Below are 12,939 nucleotides of genomic sequence, written 5' to 3'. Positions count from 1 at the left end.
GTGCTATTTCAACTCTGTTGTGGGTGGTGCTTCTTTTGCAAGTCCTGCCTGGATAGTTTTTGTCCTGTGATGGCAACTGTGAGATGAATTTATGAAAACCATGCTTGGCTTAGTATCTTCTGTTAGGATTTCTGTACCTCCTGTGACTTGTAAGCATTTAGTGATTTAAATTACAAAAGTGGTGGTTGTACTTCTGAGAGACTGGCTAGTTTTATGCAAAAATTAACTCTAACTTTTTTTTTCTTCTGCACTGTTGTTGAAATTGATTTTGATTTGAAGCTGTGGTCTTGCAGAATTGTGTATGTAATACTCTGTTCATGGAGAAGAGAAGGATGCAACAGATTTGTGGTGACTGGTGTGAACTTTCCCTCCATGCAAGAAGTGGGCCTATCCAATTTTCCATTCACAGGAGAGATAGAGCTCAGAGAGCTGTGGAAGCCAGTAGTTAACTCTTTTGGAGATGCTGTACCCTGCAGTTCTTTAAAATAACATCTACAGTGAGTAACAGTGTGCAAATTTATGTGACAATTATTTTTTTTTTCTCTCCCTGAACCTTATTCTAGATGTCAAAATTAACCTGGACTACTTGGGAATGGCGAAACATAGCCCTGGGATCCTGGCATGAACAGTAAGGAAGTTGAGATGCTTTGTGTATGCAAGTGATTATTGTTTTTTAATGGCTAAGCCCCAGTGAAACTGTTCCTGGTCAATTAACATAGCCAGGCAACACATTGTGGTGTTCAGTGTGATTGTTTTCATAGAATCATAGAATGGTGAAGGTTGGAAGGGACCTTAAAGATCACCAGGTTCCAACCTCCCTGCTATCAGCAGGGACACCTCCCACCAGACCAGGCTGCACAAGCCCCAACCAACCTGGCCTTGAACACCTCCAGTGAGGGGGCATCAACAGCTTCTCTGGGCAACCTATTCCAGGGGTGGCTCAGCTGGCGAGCACTCTTTGAAAGACAATGCTGGGGAAGTCTCTGCAACCAGTGGAGATGCGAAGGCTATGATGGGTGGTGTGTTATGAAATTATTGAGGCGGTAGCTGAAGAATGCTTTCCTGCAATGTGTAATGACATTGTGAGATTCCACTGTAACCTAGTGTATAATTATATCAAGACTGCATTGTCACAGAGTATCTTGAGTACAAATTAGTATGAGATGTGATGAGACAAATTAGTGGAAGAAATAAGTGAATGGCAGAGTGCTGAAGGTTATGTTCTGGATGCAGTTGTGGGAAGCCCCTGGAACCTTGGCTGAGGGAAGCTGATGGAGTGCAGTGTCGTGTTACTGAGTTGGCTACTGTCAGGTAGCTTGGCTAAATAGGTCTTCAGTTTGACCTTTCATAGCTGGCTTGTGTGGTGTTTTCCTTACGTGAAACTTAGCATTTAATAAATGTTGATAAATGGTTTATGCTTCTAAGAAAGCGGGCACCTTTAAAGCTGTTCTTCAGCGCTGACCAAAACAATTGGATATTTTTGTGTTGTTGGTAGCCCGAACCTTCCTAGTTTGAAGGTTTCATAAATAAATATGTATGTACATTATTATGTACATTTTCTGTATTATTTATGTAGCCTTTTCCAGATGTTGCAGTAGGCATCCTTAAATTGATGCATTGAAAATTATTCTGAATTTTCCCAGTACAAAATAAATGACTATGTGGGTGAGTAGCATGTTTGTAAAGTGTAGGTTTTCAGCAGGTGCTGTTGATGATACGTGTCAGCTTTCCCTAGGACAGAAACTAGAAGGCTTTTGTATTGTTAAGTATCATTATTTGGATATAGCAAACTGGAAATAAGCTCTTGGAAACTTTTGTATCTAAACTCTTCACAGCAGTTTAAATACTTAACATCCAAATGTTTAAATGAAAAATATTTCATTTTCTCTTGGAGAACTCTCTTACCATGTTCTGTTTAACTCTTCCATGGGAGCAGTGTTTTACTTAGAGCTTTCCAAAGCTGGTTTATAGACTTGAAATGTTAACACTGTTAATATCTTGAAAATCTCAGAGGTCTCCATTGTTGTAGATCAAATTTTGTAGTCTTAGGTTATTTATTAGAAAAATTGATAAAGACACAGAAGCTGTTTAGTTCTTTACAGTGCATATAACACAAGGAGATACTGTTAAGATTGCTTTCAGCTTTTTTAGAAGTTTGTTCAGCTTAGCTGAAAAAGATAAATGTATGTATTTGTAGATTAAGTAGCTTTGGAATCTTACTAGAATGCTGCTAAAGCTTCAGTTTACCTTTCCTGATCATGGATAAACTGAGCTAACAGCTTAAGCTCCTTCTTGGACAGTTATTTCAAACTCTCCTGTTTAGCAAGCTTCACTGTTTCAAAGGTAAGATTGTTTACAGACCTGCTCTGACAAAACCTTGTGATTTCTTGTGGACTTCAGAACAAATATTCATAACGTCAGAGTGATTATGCATGTCCAGTGTGGTCCAGTACAGCATAACATTTTCCTGCAGCCTTTGGTTCCATTTTAAACTGTGTATTTTGTACTTGAGTGTGGTTTATAAGCAGCATAGTAATGGTTCAGTCTTCTTCAGAGAACTGCTTTATGTTGCTATATGAGTGAAATACCAAACTAATGAGAAGCCTGGCTTTTATATGTAAAGTATTAGTGAAGACTTTTAGGCTTGTGTGAACGTGCTGAAGCTTGGTTTATTTTGTGTTCCTGAAATGGGCTGAACAAAATTTTTATTTGACACATTTTTAAAGTACATTAGCAAAGGCCATTATGTAACTGCAGGTAACGAGCAGGGTAGTGTTGCTTCTGGTGGGTAAAACTTCTTCACTTAATACAATTACTACATTTCCATTAGGATAAGATCTGTTCCACTACATAAAGTTGTATTTCAGCAGTTTAGTGGCTTCCTTTATCACACTGGAGTTTTTCAGCACGCAGTGCCGTAGGTGACTGGAGGAAATCGGCAGCTTCAGTTGTCTTTTCTACTCTAAAAAAATCCCCGGGATTTCTTTTGTGCATGGAATGGCTTTATATTGAAAATGTTTAAATTCTTATGTACTTCTAGTTTGTATGTGGAAAACAGTAATGATTCTACTGTTAATTATTGATTATCAGGTGATACTGGATATACGGTAATGCTGCTCTCAGGTAATGCAACTCTGCCTGTTACAAAAAATAGGAGAGTGTGCTGACCTTGGGAAATGTTTTGGGAAAATGCCTACTGATGTAGACTATTCTACATCTTACTTTTAAGATAGAAGTGCATTTTCAGGCATATACTTCTCTGTATTTAGAGAAAGATTATCCTATTTCTTACTATTCAGAGATTAAAGCTGTTCTTTTAAGAGTATAGGTCAATGTCAGATTTGTGTGCTGCCCCAAGAGCCAGTGCTTCTTTCTTGTGCTCTGCACAGTTGCTCAGTGGGTGCTGGGGACATGGGGCTGCCACCAGGGGGGTGGGCTGGCTTTATTCCTTGGATGAGAGACAATCTTAGCTCTGCTGGACACGGCCTGCCCTCCCACAGTGCCACCACACTTTATTGTACATTCTTTAACATCTTGTGTTACTGATTTGCTGCTGTTTCTGCAGAGCTGACGGTAACTGATTTCAGTAACCCATGTGAGCTGTGACCATCCTCTGTCAACTATGAAAAATGTAGATATTTCTGATAGAAGACAAAATATAGGCATAGAAATAAACCAGTTTGTTTCACAGGGTGTCTGCTATCTGATTTGTGTGCTCTGACATATGACAAATACACAGTGTTTGTTTTTATTTGATGGAATTAGAAGTAGTTTAACTTCTCTGTGAAATGCTAATCGATTTTACATGGGTCTTAACCACACCTCTTTTAATCTGTCTTTCTAAATTCATGCCGGAGGTTGTTTTAACAAAAATTAGGAAGAAATTCTTCGTTGTGAGGGTGGTGAGCCACTGGCATAAGTTGCACAGGGAGGTTATGGCTGTCCCATCCCTGGAAGTGTTCAAGGGCAGGTTGGATGGGACTCTGAGCAACCTGGTCTGGTGGGAGGTGTCCCTGCCCATGCAGAGGGGTTGGAACTAGATGATCTTTAAGGTGCCTTCCAACCCAAACCATTCTATGATTCTATGGTATAGTGGGTTGTGTAGGAAATGAATCATTATTCATAAATATGTGTACTTTTGTATATCTGAAAGAATGACAGCAAAATATAACTGCAGCAATAGGAGCAAACATCACAAACTAGATCTGAGGAACTTGCACAGCAGTGAGAAATTCAGCCCACAGCTTGTGGCAGGAGGCAGCAAGTTGATGCTGGTGATCAGATTTGTGCTTTCTGTGGTTGTAGTGAAGCTGTAAACTTGTATTTGGAGGTGTGGTTTTATTATATTTGTGTGTTGGGCATCTGTAATCAAGGGTGAAGATGGAAAAGTTGGTATCATCTCTATCATTAAAGTTAATATTCAACTAAAACTTTTCTGAGTATGGAAAAATGTGTATTTTACATGGAATTCAAGCTATTTGAATTTCTGTGGTGGTGAGACTAGTCCACTATTCTTCATGCACTTACTGAATTTCGTACTTTATTTGAAGAAAAATTGTCTGTTGCCAGTTTTAGAATTGTGTGCGTTGTCCATCCTGTGCTGTTTGTTTTTATAATCGTTAGTTTTCTCCTACATACAGGAAAAAATAAATATCTGTAGCATTTCTCATGGTGTTCTACTGCAAACCAGCCATGCAGCTCCAGAGGGGGATTTTCTTTTGTCCCATGAGCAGTAGTTTTTAAAAAAATAGAGAAGAAAAATTCAGCTTTCACCTTGCAGCATAATTGGCTCGGCTTTCTTTCACAAGCAGAATAATGTGAGGGGATTAACATAAGCTGTTCTGCTGAAACCCCATCCTAGAGAAACCTTGAGGTGAGGGGAGGAAATATACAGATAGAAGGGATTTAATTTTTGAAATGACACTTAATAGCTCTTTATTGGAAACCAGGGAATGGTGTTATAGTCATTAGAATTAGTACTGAGTGTATTTAAATAGTTTAGCCAGTCTACTGTGTTAAACAGACTCTGGAAAAGGTGAAACAGATCTTTTCAGGAATTCAGGCCTAGTTTGGTCCAGCACAAATTTCCTGTGCAGTACTAACACTTATTTCTTGAAAAACTAGGAGCCTTCTAGCTAAGTTGACTTGGAGTGACCTGTTTGGGGAAAGGATGTTAAATGGAAGTATTAAAAGAAGTTACTTTTATTTGTAGTTAATAATTGAAAGGTCGGGCTTTCTTACCAATCTAAGAAAAGTGGAGTGAGTAACATCCTTGATATATATTTACAGATAAGCAACCCTATTGAAGGCCATATCAAAGGAACATGGTCTTAACCTCACCAAGCAGGTGTATGGAAAGAGGATGCTTAACTATATATGCAAACCATGTACAGTGCCCTCCTCTTGGAGGAGGCCAACTTCATTTATTTTTTAGTATTAATTTAATCCCATTTTTGTGAAGTTGAGAGCCACCTGTCTTCTGATGCCTTCCTACTTACTGGTGTGGGGTAGTGCTTGCCCCTTCAGAGAAGTCTGTGCCATGTCCACAGTGTGGTTAAATTCAATACCCAACTGAAAGAGGGGAGATTTAGTTCAGACATTAGGAGGAAATTCTTCATTATGAAGGTGGTGAGACATTGGAACAGGTTGCCCAGGGAAGTTCTTGATGCCCTCTCCCTGGAAGTGTTCAAGGCCAGGTTGGATGGGGCTCTGAGCAGCCTGGTCTGGTAGGGAGTGTTGTGCCCATGCAGGGGGTCTGGATCTAGATGATCTTTAAAGTCCCTTCCAACTCAAACCATTCCATGATTCTATTTACTCAGCAGACTTCATTAAGAGAGGAAAACCTGAAGTTTATTTGAAATAAGGAGGTCCTGCGGTGCAGCAACACCAGGAGTTAAGAACTACCTTATTCTACCAGCTGCTCTAATATCACTGGGAGGGAAAGGAGCAAGTTAGATGCTGTTAAGCAATTCTGTTTGATGCTGTCTCTGTTCTGGCGTGCTTAAAGTCTTGCAAAGCACACACTGAATTTATAATTCATGCTTGCAAATATTGTGTGTGTGATTTCTTTCCACTAAATGTCTAGATCTATTTTCACAAAATTTTAGACAGGCTCTTAAATTAGCTTTGCTTGTGACCTACTCCCTGCAGCCAGAATTTTATCACAGAATCAGAGTGGTTTGGGTTGGAAGGAACCTTAAAGATCATCCAGTCCCAACCCCCCTGCATGGGCAGGGACACCTCCCACTAGACCAGGTTGCTCCAACCCCCATCCAACCTGCCCTTGAACACTTCCAGGGATGGGGCAGCCATAGCTTCCCTGGGCAACCTGGACCAGTGTCTCACCACCCTCAGAGTGAAGAATTTTCTCCTAATGTCTAATCTAAATGCTGCCCTCTTCCAGTTTTAATCCATTACCACTTCTCCTCTTGCCAGAAAGCAATGGGAGAGGAGAGGATGATTTGTAGAGGTTCTTTTGTTAGATATAAACTGACTTGTTATTTCAAATTGTTACATGCATTTACTGTTTTGTGACTACATCTAAAAAATCCTATTTTACTTTAGTATGTTAAAAAGTATTAATTAAGAAATAGGAATTCCTGCTTTGGGTTGTGAATTAATAGTAAATTGCTTTAAAGAAATATCTTAATTTATACAGCTACTAATTTTTTGTTATTCACTTATGTATTATTGTAAAATATACAAGACAAGAAATCCCACATGTGGCTTTTTTCAGGGGTTGTGCATAGTTTGTTTTGCAGAGCTTGCTGCCAAATGGTGTGTCCAAGTTGAAATGTTACAACTTTTTCCCTGTCCTTTGAAGTGGAAGTATGAGCTCACAAACTTGAATATAGTCTGTAGGCTTTCATTTTGGTTAATGGCTGTAAGATATCATACTCTTGAGGCATTAAAAAAAATGAACAGGGAGTTCTTGATCAACTATATTTGATCTTAAAAATGGAACTCATTAAAATTTCGGCCTCTTGTGCACAAATTAATGTGATTCCGCCTTGCACATAAATAATTTGAGCTGTTTCCATTTTAAAATAAAAGGTGGTTTTAATGAGTCTCAGCTTCCATTTTGTTAAATTGTTCGTGGGATAGTCTGGCTCAGGAGCAACTGGGTTAAACCAGGAGATTATTTGAAAAATCTAGGGCATGTGCTTTCTCTGCTCACTTGATTAGGTTTCAGAATTCATCCTTGTTTCCACAGCAAAGAACAGAGTAATACGTGCAAACAAGAAGCATTTTTCTTTCTTTGGTGCTTCTTTATCTCTGTAATTTTACTGTAGAAAGTTAGTGGAACAGGGAAGAAGTCACATTGTGTGTCAATGTTTAGCATCACTATGTTTTGTAAAAATCTGTGGGATCTGAGGGGCAGATACTTTTTTTGGGATGTCTGTGACAATTCTTCACTTCTGCTTCAATTATTTTCTGTTTGACTACAGGTACATGAAGAACAGATCAGATATTTCCGCTTACCAGAGATGATGTGGAGAGATACTTTGTGAGTAACTGATGTGTGTTTTCTAAAAAGCTGATGTGGGACTTTTTTTTTTTTTTCTTAACTTAGAGTAATTGTCCATTTGCAAAACATTTTCATTTGGCTCTGGAAAGCTGTGAATATAAAGCCCTTTGTGGAAACCATAAACAAAGCTGATCGTTGAAATAAAGAGCTGGAAGACAGAGCAGCGGTGTATGTGTGGTTTCATAAATGATGACACCTGACTCTTCTACAGTGATCAGTTGACCAAAGGCTTTTGCAGATGGCTGCTGTTACGTCTTCTAGACATTAGTAAAAACCTCTGACACTGGGTATGTTGTCAACCTTAAGTATGGTTAACTCAGGACTTAGGGAGACTGTTCTGTCAAGCTTGTAGGTGCTACCTGTTCTACATTCTGATGTTTGTTGTCCTTCTCTGGTTTTGGCTGGAAGTCTGTTACATTTGCTGTAAAGAAGATGGGAATAGTAGCAGTCAGTAGAAGCTTTCCTGAAAGTTTTCAGTTCCTGCCTGCTGGAACACAGTCATAGTCTGGGAATATGCAGTTAAGCTGCACTCCCAAATAGGAAAGGAGGAACCTCTGTCAGAATATAAATGTACCTAGTTAAGTGCTTAAAGGATTTATTTTTGTGGAAACAAGATTATTTTTTATGATCACAGTTAGGTGATGCAATGTCTTATTTGTCAGATGGACTACATAAATATGCTGGTTTTCCTGTGTTGTAGACTCATCACCCACCTCTTTCTTTCAGGTTGATTAATCCCAGTGTTTCCTTTCTCTTGGCCAAATTTCCAGTAACAGTTGAAAATTAAAGCAGCATGTTATTTTAGGATTTTCCATTATAGCATTTTTGCTTATTTTTTAGTATCTTAAGTGTCATAGTAGTAATATGGTCTTGAGTGCTTTCTATTCAACCGTAAGTTCTGATGCTCTGGAGCTACTGCTTTGTTCTAATGGTAATAATCTAGGAGAATGGTTTCTTTCTGGGCAACTTCAGTGCTTTGAGCTCTTCAGTGCCAAGAAAGTCAGAACAACTATTACCTCAGGCAACTCAATTTCTGTTTTTTCCATTTGTAGTATTAATGCTATACCATGAAAATTTAAGTTCTTTCTTTCTTTTTTTTTTTTTTTAAATTGAAATATATTATTTTATTATGATGGCTAGTAATGTCTTAAACTCCAAGGAAGGAGCCAGCTTGGATTCTTGCATGGGATTTGCCTTTTTTGTTACCTAGATCAAAGAAAAAAATTTTTAATGGTTTTTAGGCTTCCCTCATTCTGGAACTTGTTGCATATTTTTATAGATAAGGTTTTGTGATTTGAAGTTCACTAATTACTTAGAAGAAGTCATTAATGCTTAATTTCCTCAGTCTAGGATGAGGTTCAACATCTGTATATTGTGGCTGGTAGTCTGTCTTGCTTTCAGTCAAGAGAAAATCTACTTCAGGATAATACTGGCTTGTAGTAATCTCTTCCTTGGCTTCTTCCAGGCTCTGCTTGACAGTTCAGGAAGGCTGCAGGAGGATTTCCTTGTGACAATATCCTGGCCAGGTGCTGGATTCTTTATGAAGCAGCAGGAGAAGTCCTTGTGCTGATCCAGCTGACTTACCCAGGAGACAGTGTTGATTTGGTTTACCCTGTGACCTTGAGATGACTGTCTTGTGGTCCAAGTCCATTAAGACTTCATGGCAGTTGGCTAAGTGGCAGTGATAATATGGAATATTATATAAGGATAACATAACTTTTAATAATAGTTAATATTTTAAATAAAAATATTATGTTCTGTATTGCCTTTTGCAGATAACCAGAGTAGTGAAGTATTTGATTCCTTGGTCATAGTGCATGTTCTTGTTTTCAGTTTCTGATCAGGGCTCAGTACCCAGGTTAGGTCTCGTGGGCAGAGCTTTCTTTGACATCTGCTGGAACTGCTCTGGTCTGCCCCTGGGACAGTCCTCCTTTGGCAGTCTTGCCTCTGACCCAGTAAGCCTTGCCCAGGGTCTGCTGCTTCCTTAGGCTTCTTCCTCTTGAGTAACACTGTTCTTAAGTGTCCCTGTTTAAATTCTCTAAACTTAACAGCAGAGATTTCTGATGTTACTGATGATGTGAGGGTATGTTACCAAATATTTGGTTTGGTTCAGATTATTTTCCAACTTGCAAGGCTGCTTCCTTAGGGCAAAGAAGCTTTTTCATAACTAAGCATCTTTATACTTTCTTAAAAAAAAAAAAAAAAAAAGTAAGTTCTTTAAACTCTTGCTGTAGCTTCTAGGAGCTTTAAGGAAGAAGTTGTGTGGCCATCTGGTCTGTACAGGCCTGCATAAGTTTTATGTGCTTTGGGCAGGCTCTTTGTTAGGAAAGTGTAGGTGTATTTGTCTCCTGGTTATTACTCTGTAAGGCTTGGAAAAACTTGCTTTTGAGAAATAATGTCACTATTTTTTAAAATAAGATACCTGTTATTATCAACTTCATACAACTGGAACTTGATTGTTCCCTTTTTTAACACAAGAAGCATAGTTAAATATAAATGTTCCAAGTGTCAGTCTACATAGCTTAAAATACTTTCATAGTGATGCCACAGTTAGTAATACACTTTTCTTTGAGTGTATTTACAGATGTTTACTATATTTTAGTGTTGCAATTTTCAGAAAAGGCTCTGAAAAATACAGAAGTTATTTTGTGGGGCTAGCATGGAATTCGTACAAATGGTTGCTGATAAGGACCTTCTAGTTGCACACCAGGCAGCTTTTCCCTGTCTTCAGCATGTGGCTGGGTCAGGTTGTGCCCTTAAGAGAGCCCTTATACTTAAGAGAGCGGATAAGGCTTATAGGCAGTGACATCCACCATGAAGTGTGTTTCTGGATGTGCCTGCATTAAGGCTCCTCTGTGTCAGCATTAGTAGCTGCAATAACAGGTAATACCTCTGTGGCTTGTTTTGTTAATTTTTATGGGTTATTGCAAAGATGAGTATGGATAAGATGTAATGGAATAGTTTGAGAGTGCAATAAAGCTTAGTCCCTGTTGCAGGTTGGAAGTGCAGGAAGTAGTTGATTTTTCCAGTTCTACATGGTCATAACTTTGACTTTAACTTCTGTGCTGAAGTGGTGTTTACAGTTCTGTGAAGTTTGTGGGATGTATAATGGAAATTGCTGTTTACCTGTTCCAGCTATTAACATGGTTTATTACAGTGCATTTTTGAATGTCCTGTATTTCTGGTTAAAGTGGAAAAATGTTTCACCTTTGCTCAAGCAGCAAGCTTTAAAGGATTTTAAATATACATTGCAGCTCAGTTCATTAAGTAAAAATGTGGCTTTGTTAATAGTGTGAATGTACAATAAAAGCTTTTTCATCTAGTAGTATTGACTCCCTACATTCATAAACTTAAAAAATATTGATTCCTAGGTATGCTGGATAATATTTAACTTAAAATTGTAGAAATAAAGTACTTAAACCAAAAGGCAGAGATGCACCCTCATTCCCTAGGCTGTTTTTTTTTTGGTTTTTTTTTTTTCCTGACAGGCTGAATGAGGGTGCCTTGTTCTACTTGACATCTGCCCATGTCTGAGTAAGTCTAATTTGTGCAGTAGTAATAGGTACTTGAGCTGTACCCTTGGTAATCAGTAGATTAGGAGTGTATGTGACAAGCTGGACACCAAAGGGACATGCTGTATCTAAGCTATTCAGTTTCCTCCTGAGTGGACTAATATGTTCCACTGGCCTGCCCTGATCTTAGTGACCACATCGAGTCTTTATGCTCTTAAAATAACTGACACTCAGCAGCTGGTTTCTTACCAGGATTTTTTTTCCCCTGAGTGTGGAGAAAGTCTGATCCAAATGTCATGAATCCTGTTGTCTTAATGGAGATAATACAAGTGTTGATTTTACTTGTGTTTGTTGGATTGCTTCTGTGTGCTTTTTAAAAAAATGCAGTGCTGGTCTAATCAGACTTTTGTTAGTGGAATCAGTTTGGCTGGTGTGGATTTATTAAATGTAGGTGATGAACTGAGCTTTAATATGCTGAAGTTGTAGCCATAGGTGACTTGTGTTGGAGAAAAGGGATGAAAACTGTAGGTGAGATGGAAGTTCTTTGCGTAACACTGAAGATGTGGTAAATCTGTAAGGACCTAAACATTTTAGGAACAGTTTTGCATCATATTTTTGGGTCAATGTAAAAGCTTGGTTAAACTTAGATTCACCTTGTCATAATTATTTGGTTCATTGTGTAAATCCAGGCATGAAACAGTTGATCAGGTAACTTAAAATTGGAAAGAGGATTTCCTCTAAAATAATGCTTTGACACACCTATCAGTGTTGCAGATTTTCTCTCTGCTACTTCATTTCAATGCAGGGGGTTCAGTCTGGCCTTGCACAGTTGTCATTGTTTGACTCAGGTCTGACAACAATGCTCTCGATCCCCTCCCCCCCCACCCAGATAGGGAAGGAGAGAGAGAAAAAGAGAGAGACTTGGCTGGATTGAAAACTAAACTACACAGCTTTAATTAAAACACTAATGAATGATACAAGAAAATATATACAATTATATACAGTTATTTTCAGGTATGGGAAAAAGCCTCTCGCCTCCCCCCACCCCAGCAACTCCCATAGCACTTCCCTGATCTGGGAAGAGTCCTGAGGAATCCTGGAGCTGCTGCTGGAGAAAGCAGAGAGTTATGGGGGTCAGAGAACTCAAGCCTAAGGGTCAACTGTGATGGATGAACAGAGTCCTCCCTGGACGCCAGCCATGGACTGAAGAGAAGGGGAGAAGAAGGAGGAAGGAAGTTGTCTTCTGTGTTCTCTGACCTTCCTTTGAGCTTACGTAGATAAATGAAATGGAATATCTTTGGCCAATTTTGCTGTCTAACTCAGCTTCCTACGGGGGGGTCACAGATCTCCCCATAGTGTCTGAGCCGGCAGAGTGCAGGTGCAGCCTTGAAGCCTCAGTAGTTAGAAAAACATTCCACTGTCTTATCAGCCTAGCAGAACACGCAGTTGCTAGTTTCAAGAAAGCTTACTGAAGGAAAAAAAAAAACAGTAAAAAGAAAAATTGGCTTTATCCTGGCTCAAACCAGGACAACAGTGCCCTGTGCCTGGTGTCACTCATGCAGCTGCTTGGGTGAGCTTCAGGTCCCTGCCCCATTTGTGGGGAAGATGTGATGCCATATAGCAAGGTAGTATTTTCAAGCCTTGGAAATCCGATAAAAGAAAACTTCACATTCAAATTAGGAAGCCTGTAACTGCCAAAACACATTGATTTGAGAACCAAGATCCACTAGGGTACAGATGCTGGTGTATTTAGGCAATGAAATAATCCTCTTTTAGCTTGGGAGCACAGAAACATGATTGTGCTGCTGCAAATGCTATGCAGAGTTTGAAATTGATGAATGGTTTTGAGATTATGGGCTTGGTTGCTTTTTAAGACTGTATCAAGGTTTTTCTTTCCCT

The 12,939-nt window shown here is 39.0% G+C and overlaps 1 protein-coding gene across 1 annotated transcript in view; it reads left to right on the top strand.

Annotated features, from left to right (window-relative positions):
- Window positions 1–563: 563 nt before the first annotated feature.
- The window catches only part of KLHL13 (kelch-like family member 13), a 64,644-nt gene continuing 52,268 nt past the window's right edge, over window positions 564–12,939 (top strand). The window contains exons 1-2 of the mRNA XM_010004758.1: window positions 564–628; window positions 7,449–7,507. Coding sequence (XP_010003060.1) covers window positions 7,488–7,507 — 20 coding nt within the window. The 5' untranslated portion in view covers window positions 564–628; window positions 7,449–7,487. The remainder of the gene's footprint in view (window positions 629–7,448; window positions 7,508–12,939) is intronic.

Source organism: Chaetura pelagica, unplaced genomic scaffold (assembly GCF_000747805.2).
Source record: "Chaetura pelagica isolate M959 unplaced genomic scaffold, ChaPel_1.0 scaffold129, whole genome shotgun sequence".
Lineage (NCBI taxonomy): Eukaryota > Metazoa > Chordata > Aves > Apodiformes > Apodidae > Chaetura > Chaetura pelagica.
The sequence above is the reverse complement of the archived record's forward strand: the minus strand, read 5'-3'. Positions and strand labels throughout refer to the sequence as shown.